At 44.0% G+C, this 19,362-nt stretch overlaps 1 protein-coding gene across 1 annotated transcript in view; it reads right to left on the reverse strand.

Moving 5' to 3' along the window:
* The window catches only part of SLC25A43 (solute carrier family 25 member 43), a 66,606-nt gene that overhangs the window by 43,723 nt on the left and 3,521 nt on the right, over positions 1-19,362 (reverse strand). Inside the window, exons 2-4 of the mRNA XM_077484119.1 lie at positions 17,257-17,549; positions 10,550-10,791; positions 1,593-1,765 (exon numbers count right to left, since the gene is read on the reverse strand). Of these exons, the coding sequence (XP_077340245.1) occupies positions 1,593-1,765; positions 10,550-10,791; positions 17,257-17,528 (687 nt within the window). The 5' untranslated portion in view covers positions 17,529-17,549. The remainder of the gene's footprint in view (positions 1-1,592; positions 1,766-10,549; positions 10,792-17,256; positions 17,550-19,362) is intronic.

The following is a 19,362-nucleotide window of genomic DNA, read 5'->3' on the forward strand; positions in this document are numbered from 1 at the left end:
GAGTATTCCGCCTATCACAGACGGAGGCGGGGCTTTTTGAACAGTGGAATGGCCGTCGAGGCGCCGACGAAGAGCGGCGATCCTGGCATGGCAGAAGGACGGAGGCTCGGGACGGGACGGAACGGAGGCTCGGCTCGGGACGGGACGGAAGCTCGGGACGGGACGGAGGCTCGGGACACAGGTAGGCTGGACACACAAGGCTGCACGGACACACAAGGCTGCACGGACACACAAGGCTGCACGGACACACACAGCTGCACGGACACACACAGCTGCACGGACACACACAGCTGCACGGACACACACAGCTGCACGGACACACACACAGGCATGGATGGACACACACACACACAGGCATGGACGGACACACACACAGGCATGGACGGACACACACACAGGCATGGACGGACACACACACAGGGATGGACGGACACACACACAGGGATGGACGGACACACACACAGGGATGGACGGACACACACACACAGGGATGGACGGACACACACACACAGGGATGGACGGACACACACACACAGGGATGGACGGACACACACACACAGGGATGGACGGACACACACACACAGGGATGGACGGACACACACACACAGGGATGGACGGACACACACACAGGGATGGACGGACACACACACAGGGATGGACAGGCATGTCTCACCCTCGGCTTATACACGAGTCAATAAGTTTCCCAGTTTTTTGGGGGTAAATTGGGGGCCTCGGCTTATATTCGGGTCGGCCTATACTCGAGTATATACGGTAATTGTTCCCCACTCTATACAAGACTAAATAAAACATAGCCGGAGTTGGGCTTCCAGCTTTTCCAACATTATATATAATTTTTTCCAAGCCTGAAGCTACATGGAATTGTCTTAATTTATATGTAAATAATCTGTGTAACCAATAAGCAGTTTTATGATTAGTCAGAAGGTTAAAATGCCTTCCATGGCCATAAGCAACTTTGGAGAGCACAGATCTTTTAATACTTTTCAATTCCTGCTATAGCAAACCAACAACAGTAAGGCCTCATGCACCCTGGACGTTAAAATAACGTTATAAAAAACGTCAGTAGCTTTGAAGTGAGTTTTTCAACTTTTTCAATGTTTTTGCAATAAGGTTTTTTCACGTTAACGTTTTTTTTTATTTTATTTTTTTTAAGATTTTTTTTTTCAAATAGATCAAAAACTTAAAAAAACGCCGGTGAGCGATGTTTTTGAGCGTTTATCGATATTTATCAGCGTTAGCGAGTTTTTACAGCTGAAAAACGTCTCTCAGAACCCACTGCCCAAAACTGCTGATAACAGCCTATGTGTGCATGGACACATAGGATAACATGGAGAGTTTAATGACAGTAGAAAAAAAAAAAACGTCTACAGCCAAAAACAGCTAAACAGCTAAAAACGTTAAAAAACGTTCAGTGTGCATGAGGCCTTATACATATATGTGGCTAATGAGCAGGCTGTTCAACACTTAGCATACAGTATGAAGATTTATCTAAAACTTTATTTTACCAAGAAAGGCAACAGTCAAAAAAACAAAACGAAACAAAAAAAAACACAACACATGTTCAAAAGCTGTACCTGCATTTTCTTCTTGACAGTTTCAAAGGGAAAAGACAATGTCTGGGCTACAGCGGCAGCCAAGCAGCCATTTACAAAGTTCTGTAAAGGTGTTAAACGGGCCCCAGACACCTGCCAGACCCTGTCCAGACTTGCATCCATGAAGAATAAACCAGCAGAAAATGGAACTGCTCCTGGAAAAAAAAAAAAGGGTATTATTTTTCCCATCAATAAGTAGTCTAGGTACATTTTCACAATGATAGTGGCTCCAACTACAGAGGATTGTGCAGATAAAAATGCAAGGCCAGGCATGCTTGGGAGAGAAATCTGTCTGGGGTGACTGTCATTGTAGCCAAAGGCTTATTGGGGATATCATTTGAGCCAGGGCATTCACCAGCATGTATGGGAGCGTGCAGAGGGACTGCAGAGAGTAGATAGATTGCACATTAGCAGGCCCATCAGCGCTGGACATCGAGCTGCTGCAGCCAGTGACAATGGCCAGAATTAAACAGGGCTATGAGCTGCTGGAACATTCAGAATACAGATTCCAGTTCTCGCTGTGTCACAAGTTATCTCGGTAGCCCGGCAGTCATCGCGCCCGCCGGCAACGCGCATTGGCACGCGCGCCCCTAGTGGCCACAACGCAAAGCGTCGCAAAATAACGTTTTGCCCACCCGTGCCATTCTACCGCAGTAAAACTGTGGTTAACATGACCTTAAAGTGGTTCTAAAGACTAAACATTTCTCTTACCTTAAAGCGGTTGTAAACCCGCTGATGTGTTTTTTTCCCCACCTGCAAAGGAAAAGGCATAATGAGCTAGTATGCACCGCATACTAGCTCATTATGAAATACCTACCTTAGAACGAGGCCCCGACATCCTGGTCCGATCCATGTCAGCTCCCTCAGAGTTTCTTCTGGGTTTCGCGGCTCTGACGCTGTAAGTGGCCGGAGCCGCGATATGGTCACTCCCGCGCATGCGGGATATATTTTTTACCTACATGTAAGCCTTATTATAGGCTTTCCTGAAGGTAAAAGTCCCAAAAAGGACTATACAACCACTTTAATGCATTCCTTGCATTAAGATAAAAAATGTTTAGGCATCAGCATCGACTTTGAAAGCAAACCAAGGATGCTGACCAATGGGCAAAACACCGCTAATCCAGCATAATCAAACCGTAAATAGCAGGCAAAGGAAATTATCATTGTTGAAACACTAGCCACAATCATATATGTATGTGAAAGTCAGCCAACTTACACGTGATTGATCATGTACTATGTTCAAATATATATTTTGAAAATGCAGTATGCCAGAAGATGGCGCCATCTAGTGGAGTATACAAATATCATCAGTAAGAATACTAGAAATATTACAAATATAAAAATATACAAATAAAAAGTAACTGTTACATACATCTAAAATCCAATGTACACAGTGTACGAGGTAGCATAAGAGGGCTGGCTAAACCATAATGAAAAACTAAGAATTGCTAAAGAATCCATTCACATCCCACTCAATGTTTAGGCCAAAGGGATAATAAGTCCTAGCCTTATAAATCGACTTAGTTTCAAGCTTGGACAACCCCCTGGTCCTATTACTCCCACTCCAATTACCCATATATTTGCTGATACCCAAAAATACGGTACCCTTAGGGTTCCAATTGTGATGGATGTCGTAATATTTGGAGGGGCTGTGCTTGGGGTAGCCATTCTTGATATTGGTGATGTGCTCCTTTAGTCTAACCTGGAGCATATGGACAGTACGGCTAATATATTCCAGCCCACAAGGGCACCGTATAAGGTAGACTACACGCTTGGTAGAGCATGTAATAGAAGGTTTAATATGATGGCGTTGCTGAGTCTAATTGGATTGAAAAGTCTCCCCTGCACATTAATAATTATAATCCTACAATTAAAGAAATGTATTGTAATGTCTGCCCTAATGTTGTAAAGCACTGCGTAAACTGTTGGCGCTATATAAATCCTGTATAATAATAATAAATAAAAAAGATAACATTAGGTGCCATTTGGAGTCTCAAAGCGGAGGTCCCTCTGCAAATCACCAATCGACGCTCCTGGAGAAGAGGTCCTATAATTTAATAATTTCGTAAAACATGCCAGTGTTTAAAAAAATAAAATAAAAGCATACCGCTGAGTAGAATAGGTGGTGAAAAAAGGTATGTTTAAAAGCTTCATTAGGTTCTCTCTGCCTGGAGACCAACAGCTCACCTCTGTCCCTCTCAATGGCACTTAGTGCCTGATCGATTTCAGGAGGATGGTAGTCTTTTTCCAAAAAGCTATTGCTGAGGGTAGAGGCTTCTCTCAAAAAATCATCATGATTACAGCAATTTTGTTTCAACCACAGGAATTTACTAACGGTAATGGATCTCAGCTAGGCTGGATTATGGCAGCCACTAGTGCTGATAAATCCATTCCGAGCAGACTCGTTAAAGTAGGTGGGGCAACAATCGCCCCTCCACCACCCCGATCTTTAAAATCTAGGAAATGGATCTCAATTACACTAGATTCATGTTGGTGCTTGATGCTCCTATCATTGGCATTCAAACAGGTCATGAATTCATCCAGTGAGCACTGATCGCCATTCCATATGGGGGAGCACGTCATCTACAGTGGTATGAAAAAGTGTTTGCCCCCTTCCTCATTTCCTGTTCCTTTGCATGTTTGTCACACTTAAGTGTTTCGGAACATCAAACCAATTTAAACAATAGTCAAGGACAACACAAGTAAACACAAAATGCAATTTGTAAATGAAGGTGTTTATTATTAAAGGTGAAAAAAAATTCAAACCATCATGGCCCTGTGTGAAAAAGTGATTGCCCCCTAAACCTAATAACTGGTTGGGCCACCCTTAGCAGCAACAACTGCAACCAAGCGTTTGCGATAACGTGCAATGAGGCTTTTACAGCGTCCTGGAGGAATTTTGGCCCACTCATCTTTGCAGAATTGTCCTAATTCAGTTACATTAGAGGGTTTTCGAGCATGAACGGCCTTTTTAAGGTCATACCACAACATCTCAATAGGATTCAGGTCAGGACTTTGGCTAGGCCACTCCAAAGTCTTCATTTTGTTTTTCTTCAGCCATTCGGTGGTGGACTTGCTGGTGTGTTTAGGATCATTGTCCTGCTGCAGAACCCAAGTTCGTTTCAGCTTGAGTACACGAACAGATGGTCGGACATTCTCCTTCAGGATCTCTTGGTAGACAGCAGAATTCATAGTTCCTTTTATCACGGCAAGTCTTCCAGGTCCTGAAGCAGCAAAACAGCCCCAGACCATCACACTACCACCACCATATTTTACTGTTGGTATAATGTTCTTTTTATGAAATGCAGTGTTCCTTCTACGCCAGATATACTTGGACACACACCTTCCAAAGAGTTCCACTTTTGTCTCATCGGTCCACAGAATGTTGTCCCAAAAGTCTTGGGGATCATCAAGATGTGTTGTGGAGAAATTGAGACGAGCTTTGATGTTCTTTTTGCTCAGCAGTGGTTTTCTCCTTGGAACTCTGCCATGCAGGCCATTTTTGCCCAGTCTTTTCCTGATGGTGGAGGCATGAACGCTGACCTTAACTGAGGCAAGTGAGGCCTGCAGTTCCTTGGACGTTGTTGTGGGGTCTTTTGTGACCTCTTGGATGAGTCGTCGCTGCGCTCTTGGGGTAATTTTGGGCGGCCGGCCACTCCTGGGAAGGTTCACCACTGTTCCATGTCTTCGCCATTTGTGGATAATGGCTCTCACTGTGGTTCGCTGGATTCCCAAAGCTTTGGAAATGGCTTTATAACCCTTTCCAGACTGATAGATCTCAATTACTTTCTTTCTCAATTGTTCCTGAATTTCTTTGGGTCTCGGCATGATGTGTAGCTTTTAAGGATCTTCTGGTGGACCTTACTGTGTCAAGCAGCTCCTATTTAAGTGATGCCTTGATTGTGAACAGGTGTGGCAATAATCAGGCCTGGGTGTGGCTAGAGAAATTGAACTCAGGTGTGGACAACCACAGTTATAGTATGTTTTAACAAGGGGGGCAATCACTTTTTCACACAGGGCCATGATGGTTTGGATTTTTTTTCACCTTTAATAATAAACACCTTCATTTACAAATTGCATTTTGTGTTTACTTGTGTTGTCCTTGACTATTGTTTAAATTGGTTTGATGTTCCGAAACACTTAAGTGTGACAAACATGCAAAGGAACAGGAAATGAGGAAGGGGGCAAACACTTTTTCACACCACTGTATGTACCTTTTACAGAGAACCAACTCTGGTCTGGGCCTACAATAGATGATGTCCTCCCATTTGGCCATAAAAAGGTTGGCCAAGTTGGGCGCAAATTTAGCGCCCATGGCCACACCTCTATCAAGTCCCCAAACCAAAAATTATGGCCCATGGCAAAATTGAGCAACGATAAACTCACGTTGGACATCCATCAACACATCCAAACATATAATGCCTGGCCGCCTCTCGACCATGTAAATGCGAGATTATAGTGTACAGAGATGACACATCTGCAGTTGCAAAAATGTAACCATCCTTCCACTCAATATCTTTGAGAAGATTAATGACTTGCATGGAATCTCGCAGGAACAAAAGTTTTTTTTTACCACCAATGCTTGTAGAAAATGTACTTCCCCACCCTGGAAGTAACTGAATCAATACCACTAATGATCGGCCTTCCAGGGGGGTGTACAGGATCCTTGTGCACCTTCGGGAAATAGTATATAACTGGCACCCGAGGGGCTACCAGAACCAAAAACAACTTCTCCTTTTTAGAAACCCTCCTCCACAAGAGTCACAAGTTCCTTCTTAAATCTCACCGTGGGGTTTCCTGTAAGGGGGGTTATATATTATCTCCCGAAGGTGCACAAGGATCCGGTACACCCCCCTGGAAGGCCAGTTACATTTTTGCAAACGCAGATGTGTCATCTCTTAACACTATAATCTCGCATTTACATGGTCGAGAAGCAGTCAGGCATTATTTAGGTTTGGATGTGTTGACAGACGTCCAACATGAGTTTATTTCATCATTGGTCCATTTTCCCATGGGCCATAATTATTTTTGGTTTGGGGTCTCCTACTCTTTATAGGATAGAGGTGTGGCCAGCATGGCCAACCTTTTTATGGCCAAATGGGAGGAGTATGTCATCTATGGTAGGCCAAGACCAGAGTTGGTTCTCTGGAAAAGATACATTGATGACATCATCCTCCTATGGGATGGAGATCAGTGCTCACTAGATGAATTCATGCCAATGATAGGGGCATCAAGCTCCAACATGAATCTAGTGCAAGCGAGATCCATTTCCTAGATTTAAGATCAGGGTGGTGGAGGGGGCGATTGTTACCTCCACCTACTTTAAGGAGTCTGATCGGAATGGATTTATCAGCACTAGTAGCTGCCATCATCTGACCTAGCTGAGATCCTTTCCCGTCAGTCAATTCCTGCGGTTGAAACAAAGTTGCTCTAATCATGATGATTTTTTGAGAGAAGCCTCTACCCTCAGCAATAGGTTTTTGGAAAAAGACTACCCCCTCCTGAATTCGATCAGGCACTTATACGTGCCATTGAGATTGACAGAGGTGACCTGTTGGTCTCCAGGCAGAGAGAACCTAATGAAGCTTTTAAACATGCCTTTTTCACCACCTATTCTACTCAGCAGTATGCTTTTAATTTTTTTTTTATATAAACACTGGAATGTTTTACAAAAGAAAAAATTCTAGGACCTCTTCTCCAGGTGTGTCCATTGGTGGTGATGTAAACAGCCACTGCACTATGCATATGAGGTATCACTGCAAACGTCATATTGAGGCCAATAATTTTAGCAGTAGACCTCCTCTGTAAATCTAAAGTGGTAACCTGTCAAAGCTTTTAAAAATATACGTAGTTTGTCGCCGCTGAATAGGCGTGCATAATTTTAAAGCATGTTGTGTTGGGTATCCATGTACTCGACGTAAAATCATCTTTTCGATCTTACCAAACAATTGGCAATATAATGTGTTTTTGTGCATTTAAAAAAAAAAAGGTGTATTTTTTTCCCAAAAAATTACGCCTGGAAAAATTGCTGCGCAAATACTGTGTGACAAAAAAAAAAAAATGGGTGTTTGTGCCATCTTGGCATTTCAGGGCCTCTGAAACTGTGATAGGTAGTGAGGAATTGAAATAAGCAATTCATGCCCTTTTAAATCCTGAAGGCGGTGATTGGTTTTCGGGACCCGAGCACGGCTAAGCTCCCAAAAAGTCCCACACATGTGGTATCCCTATACTCAGGAGAAGCAGCAGAATGTATTTGGGGGTGTAATCTGTGGCATGCGTGAGCAATATATCATTTAAGCGACAACTTTTGTGTAAAAAATTGTGTGTCATTTTTTAAACACTTGTGACAAAGAAAAAAAATTATTAATTTAATGGGCTCAACATGCCTCTCAATAAACATTTTCCAAAAAGGGGTAATTGGGAGGGGGGGGGGGGGGGGGGGTGTTGTACTAATAATTACTTATTGTATTTTAATAAGTGATATAAGTACTTGACCCCTTAGCAACACACGGCTTAGTACTCAGTGGCAAAAACCTTGTTGGCAATCATAGAGGTCAGACTTTTCTTATAGTTGGCCACCAAGTTTGCACACATCTCAGGAGAGATTTTGTCCCACTCCTCTTTGCAGATCCTCTGCAAGTCATTAAGGTTTTGAGAAAAAAACAGATGCAGTCTTCTCTCAGTTAGACTGTAAAAGTGTGTATTAATAAAACACATAGTAACTTAAATCTAGGTAAACAAAGAAGGGTACATCTGTGGGTAAACGCTCTGTGGGGCATCCATCATACTGGTCAGTAGAAGGTATGCTGTCTCAGCTGCTCTGTGGGCTCTCCAGGCCAGCAGGAAGATAGTATGATGGTGCAGAACTTCCTGGATCACAGTGCTAAAGGGGATGACCTCACAGGCTTGATCGCAGCATGTTTCTGGGCTGGCGCACCCTGGTGGTGGGAGGAATGCGCGCTCCTTTTTCAAGCTTTTTCAAGCTCCTTGGTCTTGGCCATGGTGGAGAGATTGAAAATCTGATTGATTGCTCCTGTGGTCTTTTTACAGGTAACAAGCTGAGATTAGGAGCACTCCCTTAAAGGGAGTGCTCCTAATCTCAGCTTGTTATCTGTACGAAGACACTTGGGAGACATTAATCTTGTCGATTGATAGGGGGATAAAATGTCTATTTCACTCATTAACCACTTGCTGCCTTGCCTCGTTTGTGTGGCTCTCGTTATAGATGGACGTCATAGGACAGCCTCCCAGAACGACCGCTCTCGCATGCCCCCGAGGGCCCCATAGCGCGACAATCGCTGCCATGTTGTGTTGCTAGGACACTATGCAGCCCTGATCTGTGTAAAGAGCCGCGGCCCTTTAACCATGTGATCGGTTGTGTCTAATCACAACCGGTCACATGTAAACACGGAGATGCTGTAATCGGCCCTGCTCGCCTCACACCGACTGAGTGTGAGGAGAGGAGAGCTGATCAATGGCATCTCCTCACAGAGGACATCTAGGGATGTAATCAGGGCACTGATCATCAGTGCCTACAATTGCCACCAATCTGTGCCCACAAATGCCAGCAATGAGAAGCCATCAGTGATGCCAGTCAGTGCTGCCCATCAATGCCCACCAGTGCCCCCTATCAGTGCAGCATATTCGTGCCTCCTCCTAAGTGCCACCTAATCAGTGCCCATAAGAGCTGCCTCATCAGTGAAGGAGAAAAATTTTCTTATTTACAAAATTTACTGACAAAAACATTTTTTTTTCAATTTTTTTTTTTAAGGAAAAAATTAAATACCACCAAAAGAAAGCTCTATTTGTGTGAAGAAAATTATATAAAAAAAAAAAAATTTCACATGGTTACAGTGTAGTATGACTGCACAATTGTCAAAGTGTGACAGTGCTGAAATATAGCTTGGGCAAGAAGAGGGTGCAAGTGCCCTGTATTGAGATGGTTAAAATGCAAATCAATCTATAACTTTTTTGGAATGCGTTCTTATGGATATTTTTGTTGACACTGTCTCTTATTGTTAAAATAAACCTACCATTAAAATTATAGACTGATCATTTCTTTGTCAGTTGGCAAACATACAAAATCAGGAGGAGGATCAGATACTTTTTTCCCCCCTCACTTAACTTTTGCGCAAACCAATCAATATATGCTTATTGGGATTTTTTTTTACCAAAGACATGTAGCCGAATACATTTTGGCCTAAATGTATGAAAAAATTTGAGTTTATTGGATATTTTTTATAACAAAGTAGAAAATACTGTTTTTTTTGTTTTTTTCAAAATTTGCGGTCTGTTTGTATAGCAAAAAAAAATAAAAAATCCCAGTGGTGGTCTAATACCACCAAAAGAAAGCTCTATTTGTGGGGGGGGATGGGGGGAAACACAAATTTAGTTTGGGTACAGTGTTGCATGACTGCACAATTACCAGTTAAAGTAGGGCAGCGTCAAATTGCAAAAAATGCCCTGGTCAGAAAGGGGGTAAAAGCTTCCAGAAGTCAAGTGGTTAACGTGTGCACTTGTACACTTGTAGACATTAAAAAGTGTAACTAAAGGCTAAATCTTTTTTTTATTTATTTTTAATAGGGTTGAGGTGGGGATTAAAACACTTGTCGGGTTGTGATTGCTGTGTGTGCTCCGGCTAGAGAGATTTGTTCTGTGTTCATTATTACCAAGGGTGAACGTTAAAGAAAATTCCCAAATTCTGGGTTGTCACCAAATCCTCCAATTGAGAGACACTGGTTCTGATGACCCTGGGAACAACCACAGATTTTTTAAATTTGGAGGGATTTCCTCTCACTTCCTGTTTTGATCATGGAAGTGAGGGGAAATCTCCCCAATGTTATTCAGATAGCAAAATAAAAAAAACACAAAGTAGTTATAATTTTCTTTACACTTTAAATGGAATAAATTGCAATGTAATATTGATAAAAATAACATACCAAGAATTGAAAGTGAAACCCCTCGATATAATGGTCGGAATCCTTCCTGGTAGTACACAGTGTATAGTGCATGAATGATCCCTCTGTATGTGGGTTCCAAGCTGTTCTGTACAATAAGTCGGGTCTTGATGACATCAGTAGGATAGATGACTATAGCTGCCAGCATTCCTGCCACGCTTCCAGCTAGAATGGCTTTACTTGGTGAAATTTGTCCTAAATCATCCATAAACAGCACGGATAGCCTATGGTGAAAACACAAATCAGTACAGAGGTAAACAGGTGATATTTGTAGCAGTCACATATTAAAAATTCATAGAAAAATAAATTTTAAGTCTAATATAAAAACAGCAAAATAGCCAGTCTAGTATGGCGATCCATGGCATCAATACTTTCCAAGTCACTTACCTGGAACAAGCATACAACTAGGGAAGTTGGTATGTCGTCAGGTATCTGTAAATAAGATCTTCTTCATATAAAGCCCACCTTTTCCTGGTATCCGCCTCACTTTTTGGGGGATTTCCCCACACTTCCTGTCTATTTGATGGGCGTCTGAAGAAAACGGAAGTGATGGGAAATCTCCCCAATGACAAAGGCAGCAATAACAGCCACTTCTTTCTAGTAAACTGAGAAGGGGATGAATGGCCGATATCATGTAATCAGAGGACACTTTCAGTTCAGCATTTTTCAATGCCAATTTTAAATAACTTGGTCGGGACATACTTTTTATTCCACAGCTTTAAAAGTCATAATAATTTGTATAAATTTCGTGAAAGTTCACCCCGGTACACACACACTTACCCACATGTACCATGTTCCTGTGCCATGGGGGGGGGGAATCATATTTTCTCCCAAGATGCACTGCTCGCTAGATTCAAAAACTGTCACATGATGAGGAGGGGGCATTGAGAACCTTCCTTCATCATCCCACATGGAGCTTACATGGGGTCTGCACTCCATTGGACAAAGTTGCAGAGCAGTTTAAAGATGAAGTAAACTCTCCCACTCTGATGCTTCTTTTCATTTAGTCCATTATAATAAGTCATTATCAGACTATAGCCACTGTAATCCAGCCCAAATTGCATATTACTTACTGTTTAAACAAACTTTAAAAAACTTGTTTCCAGGGGTTAGGCAGCGCTATCTTAAAGTGGTGTTGCCACCAAAAAATAAAAACTGCTTAAAATTAGTAAAAAAAATTTAAAAAAAATAATTGGCAAAAAAAAAAAAAAATTTTTTTACTCACCTCTAAATACCGGTTGCTAGGGGGGTCCCTCGTAATCTGCCTTCCTCATTGCCCGGGCTGGTGACATCACTTCTCCTCACGCCGCACATTCACCTGGGACCTGTCATGTGTCCCAGGTGACTGTACGGCGTATCACGGCGCCCTGCGCCGCTCGCGCATGCGCAGTGGGTGCCCGGCTGTGAAGCCACAGCCGGGTGCCCACAGTATGCATGACGGCGCCGCGAGCGGAGCGGGGAGCGAGGGGGGGGCTTCGTTCCCCCGCATCGCTGGACCCTGGGGCAGGTAAGTGTCCGATTATTAAAAGCCAGCAGCTGCAGTATTTGTAGCTGCTGACTTTTAATTTTTTTTTTTTAGGGGGTACCCCACTTTAAGTATTGTTTTCTGAGTCCACAGTGGAGTGTATTTCCGCCCTTACATTGAGCACTTCCTGTATTGTTAACCAAGCCTCCTTCTCAATCCAAAGTTTCTATGGCAACTCTGCTTCCCTGTACATAGCTGACTTGTTTTATTTCATAGTATTTACTTGTGCTCTGTTTCCCTTTGTCAGACTTATCAGCTTCAGCTGATAAGACTGCAGTAATGGCCAATATTTAGACTATGTGAGGTCACATGGTGTGTAGGAGGAAGCTCTGAGTGATTAGCAGAGTTCAGAGCTATGCCATAGGAAGTCCTGATAACAGATAGATAAGACACAGAGAGTGTGCCTTAAATCAGGGGAGATCTGGGCATGCTCAGTAACTTCATTCTACAGAACAACAAGTATTACAACAATACTAAGCATGTACGAAGATATCTACAAGCGGTGTTCATTATGGTTTTTTATGCTGATTTGCATGGGACAAAGTTGTGGCGGAGGGTTTACAACCACTTTAAACTTTAATGTGCTCCACTTCTAGAATGGGTCCAGTTGTGACTTATCTCTCTTTTTTTCGGGGGCGGGAGGGCATCGGTATAATGCCCTAGCACACCGTTATCCTTTTAAAGTAGTAATCTCATGGTCTATATGGAAATCCAGGGACAGCTTCTCAAATACCTAGGCTCCTGGGATAGATGGGAAACACATTGAAATATATAAGCAATAAAGCAAATGCTGCCTCACTTTACTGTAGACATTCAACAATGCCTACCAGAATCCATGTACAAAGATGTCTCTCATAAACAGTGTCAGTACTAAAGCTGGCCATAAACTGTTTGCAATTTGGCTGGTTACTGATGAACTGAAGGCCCCTTCCTGCCCAACATCCTTTGATCGAAAAATCCAATCAGATGCAGCCACTGTTTGGGTATTTTAAAAGCCGCTGGTGCCAACTGTCTGGACACAGTAGCCTCGCTAAAGATTCTGCCATCTGCACTGTATTGTATGGATGGAGGAATTTGTCTTGCGGGCTGAATGAAAAAAAATCCAATAGTGTATGGCCATCTGTCAGGTTACATTGATCAGCAGCTGCAGCCTCTAAAATCGACAAACGTTTTCCCAGCATTACCACTGGACAGAATTCAACCTAAAGATTAAATTCTGATTCACTTCTGAGGAACAGATGGCCACACATGAATCGAAAGCCATCTGGTTCCTGCTGAACTGGTCCAATTTTTATCCATCTGTGGCCACCTAAAGGTGGATTTGATAGCTTTAGCACAACCACAGTGTTATTCTATCTAGCATTTTCAGCTCATTAACTGGGTTTTACTTGTTACATGGATTGCTCTGTAAAAATAAGGCCTAACTTTGTACATAGCATGTACAGTAGATCTGCCCAAGCGACAAGAATTAAACTGTGCTAAGAGATATCTGAAATGTCGGAATATCACATGACTGAATTCTGCTTAATATTACAGGATGCGATGATACATAGTCCTGTGACAAAACACAACATAACCACTTGCTTGTGGCTTTTTTTTTTTTTTTTTTTTTTGTAAAAAAGTGTCTTTGTTCAAAACAAGATTTTTTCCTTAACCAGAACGATCACATATTTATTAGAGAGATTTTTAGGAGCATCAGAAATGCAAGCAGTACTTTACATACATTCACATCAGTCCCTGCTCTCAAGGAGCTTACAATCAATGGTCCTTATCCCACACGCATACATATTAAGCACATGCTCCATTTAAATGTGGCTACTTTAGGCAGCAAACAGGTTGGAAAAGCTGTATGTAACATAGCCGCTGATACTGGACAAATGTGTGCACAGATATCTTTAACAGACCTTACACTGGCCATACATAGAGAAAGCAATGCAGCTCCCATATCAACCTACAGATCTGCTTACAAGATGCAGCTGATGAGGCCAGTTAAAGGATACATCCATTTCTATACGGTCATTGACTGTTAAGGCCATTTGTGCACAAAGAGGCCGATTTATTAAAATAAATAATCAGGATGAAGTGGGAGGCTGCAATAGAATCACGTGTCTGCATATGTGGGTTAATGTGTGCGAACGTTTGCCTGTTATGATCCATACAAAAAAATAAAACTTATGCCACGTACACACGACCAGACTTTTCGAGGGATTAAGTCAGACAGACTTTCAACGGAGTTCTGAGAGAGTTCTGACAGAGTTCTGACGGACTTTCCGAATGAGCGGACTTGGCCACACACAATCACACCAAACTCCGACGGATTCGAACGTGATGAGGTACGACTCGACTCAAATAAGGAAGTTCATAGCCAGTAGCCAATAGCTGCACTAGCGTCGGTTTTAGTCCGTCGGAATGGCATACACACGAGCGAATTTCTCGGTAGGAACTGGGTCCGGCAGAGTTCTGGCGGAAAAATTTGAAGCATGTTCCATTTCTAAAGTCTGTCAGACTTTTGCGAATCAAAAGTCCGTTGCAGCCCACAAATCATTCCGTCAGACTTTGGATGTTGAAATGTCCGGTCGTGTGTACGGGGCTTTAGACATTTAATGTGTACCATGCATGTGGAAAATTCAAGTAAGGTTGCTTTTTTGCTTCACTAAGGTGCATCTCTGAATGGTAAAACATTGCAGCAAAATAGGCATGAAAAAATAAAAATAAGTAAGACTTACGCCAGCTTTAGGCCCCTTTCACACGGACGATCCGATCAGGTCCGCCTGTCAGTTTTTCAGGCAGACCTGAACGGATGCTCCATAGAGGTCTATGGAGCGTCGGATGTCAGCGGTGATATGTCCGCTGACATCCGAGCCGGTCCGATCCGAAAAATTGTGACGGAGGAAAAAAGCTATTTTACCATCTGTCATCGGATCGGGTGACGATGGACACTGCGGTCCGCCATCATCCGATCTCCCATAGGGGAGAGTTGCGCTGTGACAGGTCCGTCCCTGCGCAGTGTGCAGAGACAGACCTATCATCTTCCTGCTTCGGCGATCCCCGCTGAGCAAGTGGATATCCACGGGGCGGATCAGCACTGTTCCGCCCCATGTGAAAGGACCCTTACAGATCTGGGAAAAAAGAAAACAAAATACATCTTGATCTTAGGCACACCAGGGCTTCATTTGTTTGGGCTCATATACTATAGTGAACTTTTATAGCAAAACAGCCTTGTTAAAGAAATTATGCCCATATGTCAAAATCGCAGCTCCCTTATTGAAAAAAATAGAAATGGTGTAAAAAATCTATCCACCGTGGTTGCATTTTTTTTTTGTCACTTTTCCATGTTTCATGGGTGTTTGGGAGTCCTAGTCAGGCTAAAAAACACACATGCGTTTTGAATGCATTTTTTCAGGAGGCGTGGTTTGCAGAGGAGTGCAGGCTGGGGGCCATTCCTAAAGCTGGATACACACTATACAATTTTCTGAAGATTTTTTTCCTTCAGATTTACCAAAACCATATAATAAACCTTAAGCCCTTGTACACACAGTCGGACATTCCGACTGATAATGTCCGATCGGACAGTGTTGTCGGATAATCCGACCGCGTGTGGGCTCCATCGGACTGTTTCCGTCGGAATATCCGACTGACAACGTTTTAGAGCTGGGCTATAAAATTTTCCGACAACATGACTTTGTCCGATCGTTTGTAGAGAATTCCGATCGGACAAAGTGCCACGCATGCTCAGATCAAATACCTAGACCAAAGCTATTGGCTACTAGCATGAACGTAGTCCCGTCGTAACAAAAAAATGTCATCACGTTCAGAACGATCGGATTTTCCGAAAACTTTGTCCGACCGTGTGTATGCAACACCGGTTTTGGACAAAACCCAATGGATTTTGTTGTCGGAATGTCCGACCGTGTGTACAAGGGCTAACAGTTTCAATGTGTATGCAATCAGACAGGCCCTTGCTCTGCATGGTTTTGGTAAATCTAAAGGAAATCAGACAAAAAATGTTGTATAGTGTGTGTGTGTGTGTGTGTGTGTGTGTGTGTGTGTGTGTGTGTGTATAAGGGCTTAGGGTCCTTTCACACGGGGCGGATCAGTTCTGATCCGCCCCGTGGATGTCCGTTTGCTCAGCGGGGATCACTCCGCCGATCCCCGCTGAGCAGGGAGATGACAGGTCTGTCTCTGCACACTGCGCAGGGACGGACCTGTCACAGCGCCGCTCTCCCCTATGGGAGATCGGATGACGACGGACCGCAGTGCCCGTCGTCATCCGATCTGATCCGCAGACGGATGGAAAAATAGCTTTTTCCTCCGTTACACTTTTTCGGATCGGAGCGGGTCGGATGTCAGCGGACATGTCACCGCTGACATCCGACGCTCCATAGAGCTCTATGGAGCACCCGTTCAGGTCCGCCTGAAAAACTGACAGGCGGGCCTGAACGGCACGTCGGTGTGAAAGAGGCCTTACTCTCATCTTACATCTGCTGGCCAGGAGAGAGCGGCATCCACCCCACACCATTGTGTGAAACTGAGCTAATTGGTCAGAGTGGAAATAAAGGATGGTTTTGCATCAATCAGCAGCACTGAAATGCTTAGTTCACAAATATAATCATATTGTGATCAACAAAATTACGAGATTGCGTGTCAGAAACAATTTACGATCAGATCTTCCAATTATTGGCCAAGCCCACTTCCTGGTGTGTGGCATATTGATTGTTTTTTTGGAAAATAAAATCAAGAATATATGGCCATCATTAGGTGTATACTTGATTAAAAAAAAAAACTCTGTTAGGCTGGATTTTGCAGATTTGCACTACAGATCGTGTTCCATAGGAAACCAGGTTAAATGGACTGTAGTGCAAATCTGCAAAAAGTACTAAAACTGCATAGGTGTGAATCCAGCCTTAGAGCGGCTGTAAACTGCTGCACTTTTTCGCTTACCTCCCTCTTTAACATCAACATGCATCAAGTTAACAAAAGAATTTCCCCAATTAGAAAATCGCATTGCTAAAAAGATTGGTAATATTGAACTAGTGTGGGCTAGCTGAGGCACACCATTTAAGTGTCAGGGCTGACAGGCATGATTTAGAAGGAATAGATGAAAACACAGATGACGACCCCCCCGGGAAACCCAGCCCCACTGAGCTCATCATGATGCACTTACCTGTGATAGGCTGACAGCTGAACCGCACTGTACGGGAACAAGCGCACGCATGCAGTCAGGTTTCCCTTCCAGAACGCTTGGAGCCCCTCTGCTTTGTACACCAGTTGGAATGTATTGAGGAAGCCTTGCTTGGAGTGGAAGGTGCCTACTTGTGTAAGAATCTTCACCACATCAAGGGGGGCGGTGGCTGTGCGGCTCAGTACTCCAGCTACCCCTCCGCATAGTGTGCTCTGCCAGGAAGTCAGCCTCGGATCCCTCTTTAGGATGGCCATGTACAGTGTATACACTGCGTCCTAGGTATATGAGGACATGTCAGCACAGCAGACACTCTCCTGTACATAGGACACACACACAGCCGCTCTCCTGTACACGGGGGACACACACGCACACAGCCGATCTCCTGTACACGGGGGACACACACAGCCGATCTTCTGTACACGGGGGACACACACAGCCGATCTTCTGTACACGGGGGACACACACAGCCGATCTCCTGTACATGGGGGACACACACAGCCGATCTCCTGTACACAGGGACACACAGCCGCTCTCCTGTACAAAGGAAACACACACACAAACACAGCCGCTCTCCTGTACACAGGAAACACACACAGCCACTCTCCTGTACACAGGAAACACACACACACACACACACTCTCCTGTACACAGGAAACACACACACACACACTCTCCTGTACACAGGAAACACACACAGCCACTCTCCTGTACACAGGAAACACACACACACACACACACACACTCTCCTGTACACAGGAAACACACACAGCCACTCTCCTGTACACAGGAAACACACACACACACACTCTCCTGTACACAGGAAACACACACACACACACACACTCTCCTGTACACAGGAAACACACACACACAGAGCCTCAGCCACTCTCCTGTACACAGGAAACACACACACTCTCCTGTACACAGGAAACACACACACACAGAGCCTCAGCCACTCTCCTGTACACAGGAAACACACACACACTCTCCTGTACACAGGAAACACACACACACAGAGCCTCAGCCACTCTCCTGTACACAGGAAACACACACACACAGCCGCTCTCCTGTACACAGGAAACATACACACAGCCGCTCTCCTGTACACAGGAAACACACACACATACACACAGCCGCTCTCCTGTACACAGGAAACACACACACACACACACACACACACAGCCACTCTCCTGTACACAGGAAACACACACACACAACCACTCTCCTGTACACAGGAAACACACACACACACAGAGCCACAGCCACTCTCCTCTACACAGGAAACACACACACACAGGCACTCTCCTGTACACAGGAAACACACACACACAGCCACTCTCCTGTACACAGCAGACACACACACACAGCCACTCTCCTGTACACAGGAAACACACACAGTCTTCTAAACTGTGAATAACATCTTAAACTGTAACTGTAAGTAATTATATTGTAACTGGGAAATGAGTGCTAGCAGGGTTGAAGGTTTTGCTCAGTGCACAGTGTGCCACGTGTATGCAAAATTGGTGCAACAGCTCCAGGATGGATACCGCGGTGACAGATGTGAGTGGGTTGCCCTTCTGGAAGCTCGCATTAGAGATGTGGAGGAGCAAGTTGCAACACTGGGCAGAAAGGACAACCCTGAAAGGGATCCTCTGCTCATTGAGCAAGTGGTCAGTAGGGTTGATGTGGAGGGGCAAGTCAGGATTATCAGATAGAAAGATGGATTAATGTAGTTAGAGGGAGTGGAAGGGGCTCACAGAAAAGGAAGGCCAGTCCTGTATTTGTGCATCAAAACAAATTTGCCAAGTTGGGGGAAGTTGTGGAGGTGGCAAACATAGAGGTGTCAGCCCTAGATGTCACTGCTACCCCTAACAGCCGGGAGAGCAGCCCATCTAGTAGAGGTGATGAGGGGAGTGCAGGTAGGGCCTAGACAGTTGCTGATAATAGGGGATTCTATAATCAGAAGGACTGATAGAATAATTTGTCGCCAAGATCGCCTCAACCAATGTTTTGCTGTCTCCCTGGTGCTAGGGTTCCGCATTTGGTGGAACGGGTTAATAAATTACTGGGAGGGGCTGGGCATGACCC

Source organism: Lithobates pipiens, unplaced genomic scaffold (assembly GCF_037356315.1).
Source record: "Lithobates pipiens isolate NorthernLeopardFrog02 unplaced genomic scaffold, aLitPip1_a1.2 Scaffold_1, whole genome shotgun sequence".
Lineage (NCBI taxonomy): Eukaryota > Metazoa > Chordata > Amphibia > Anura > Ranidae > Lithobates > Lithobates pipiens.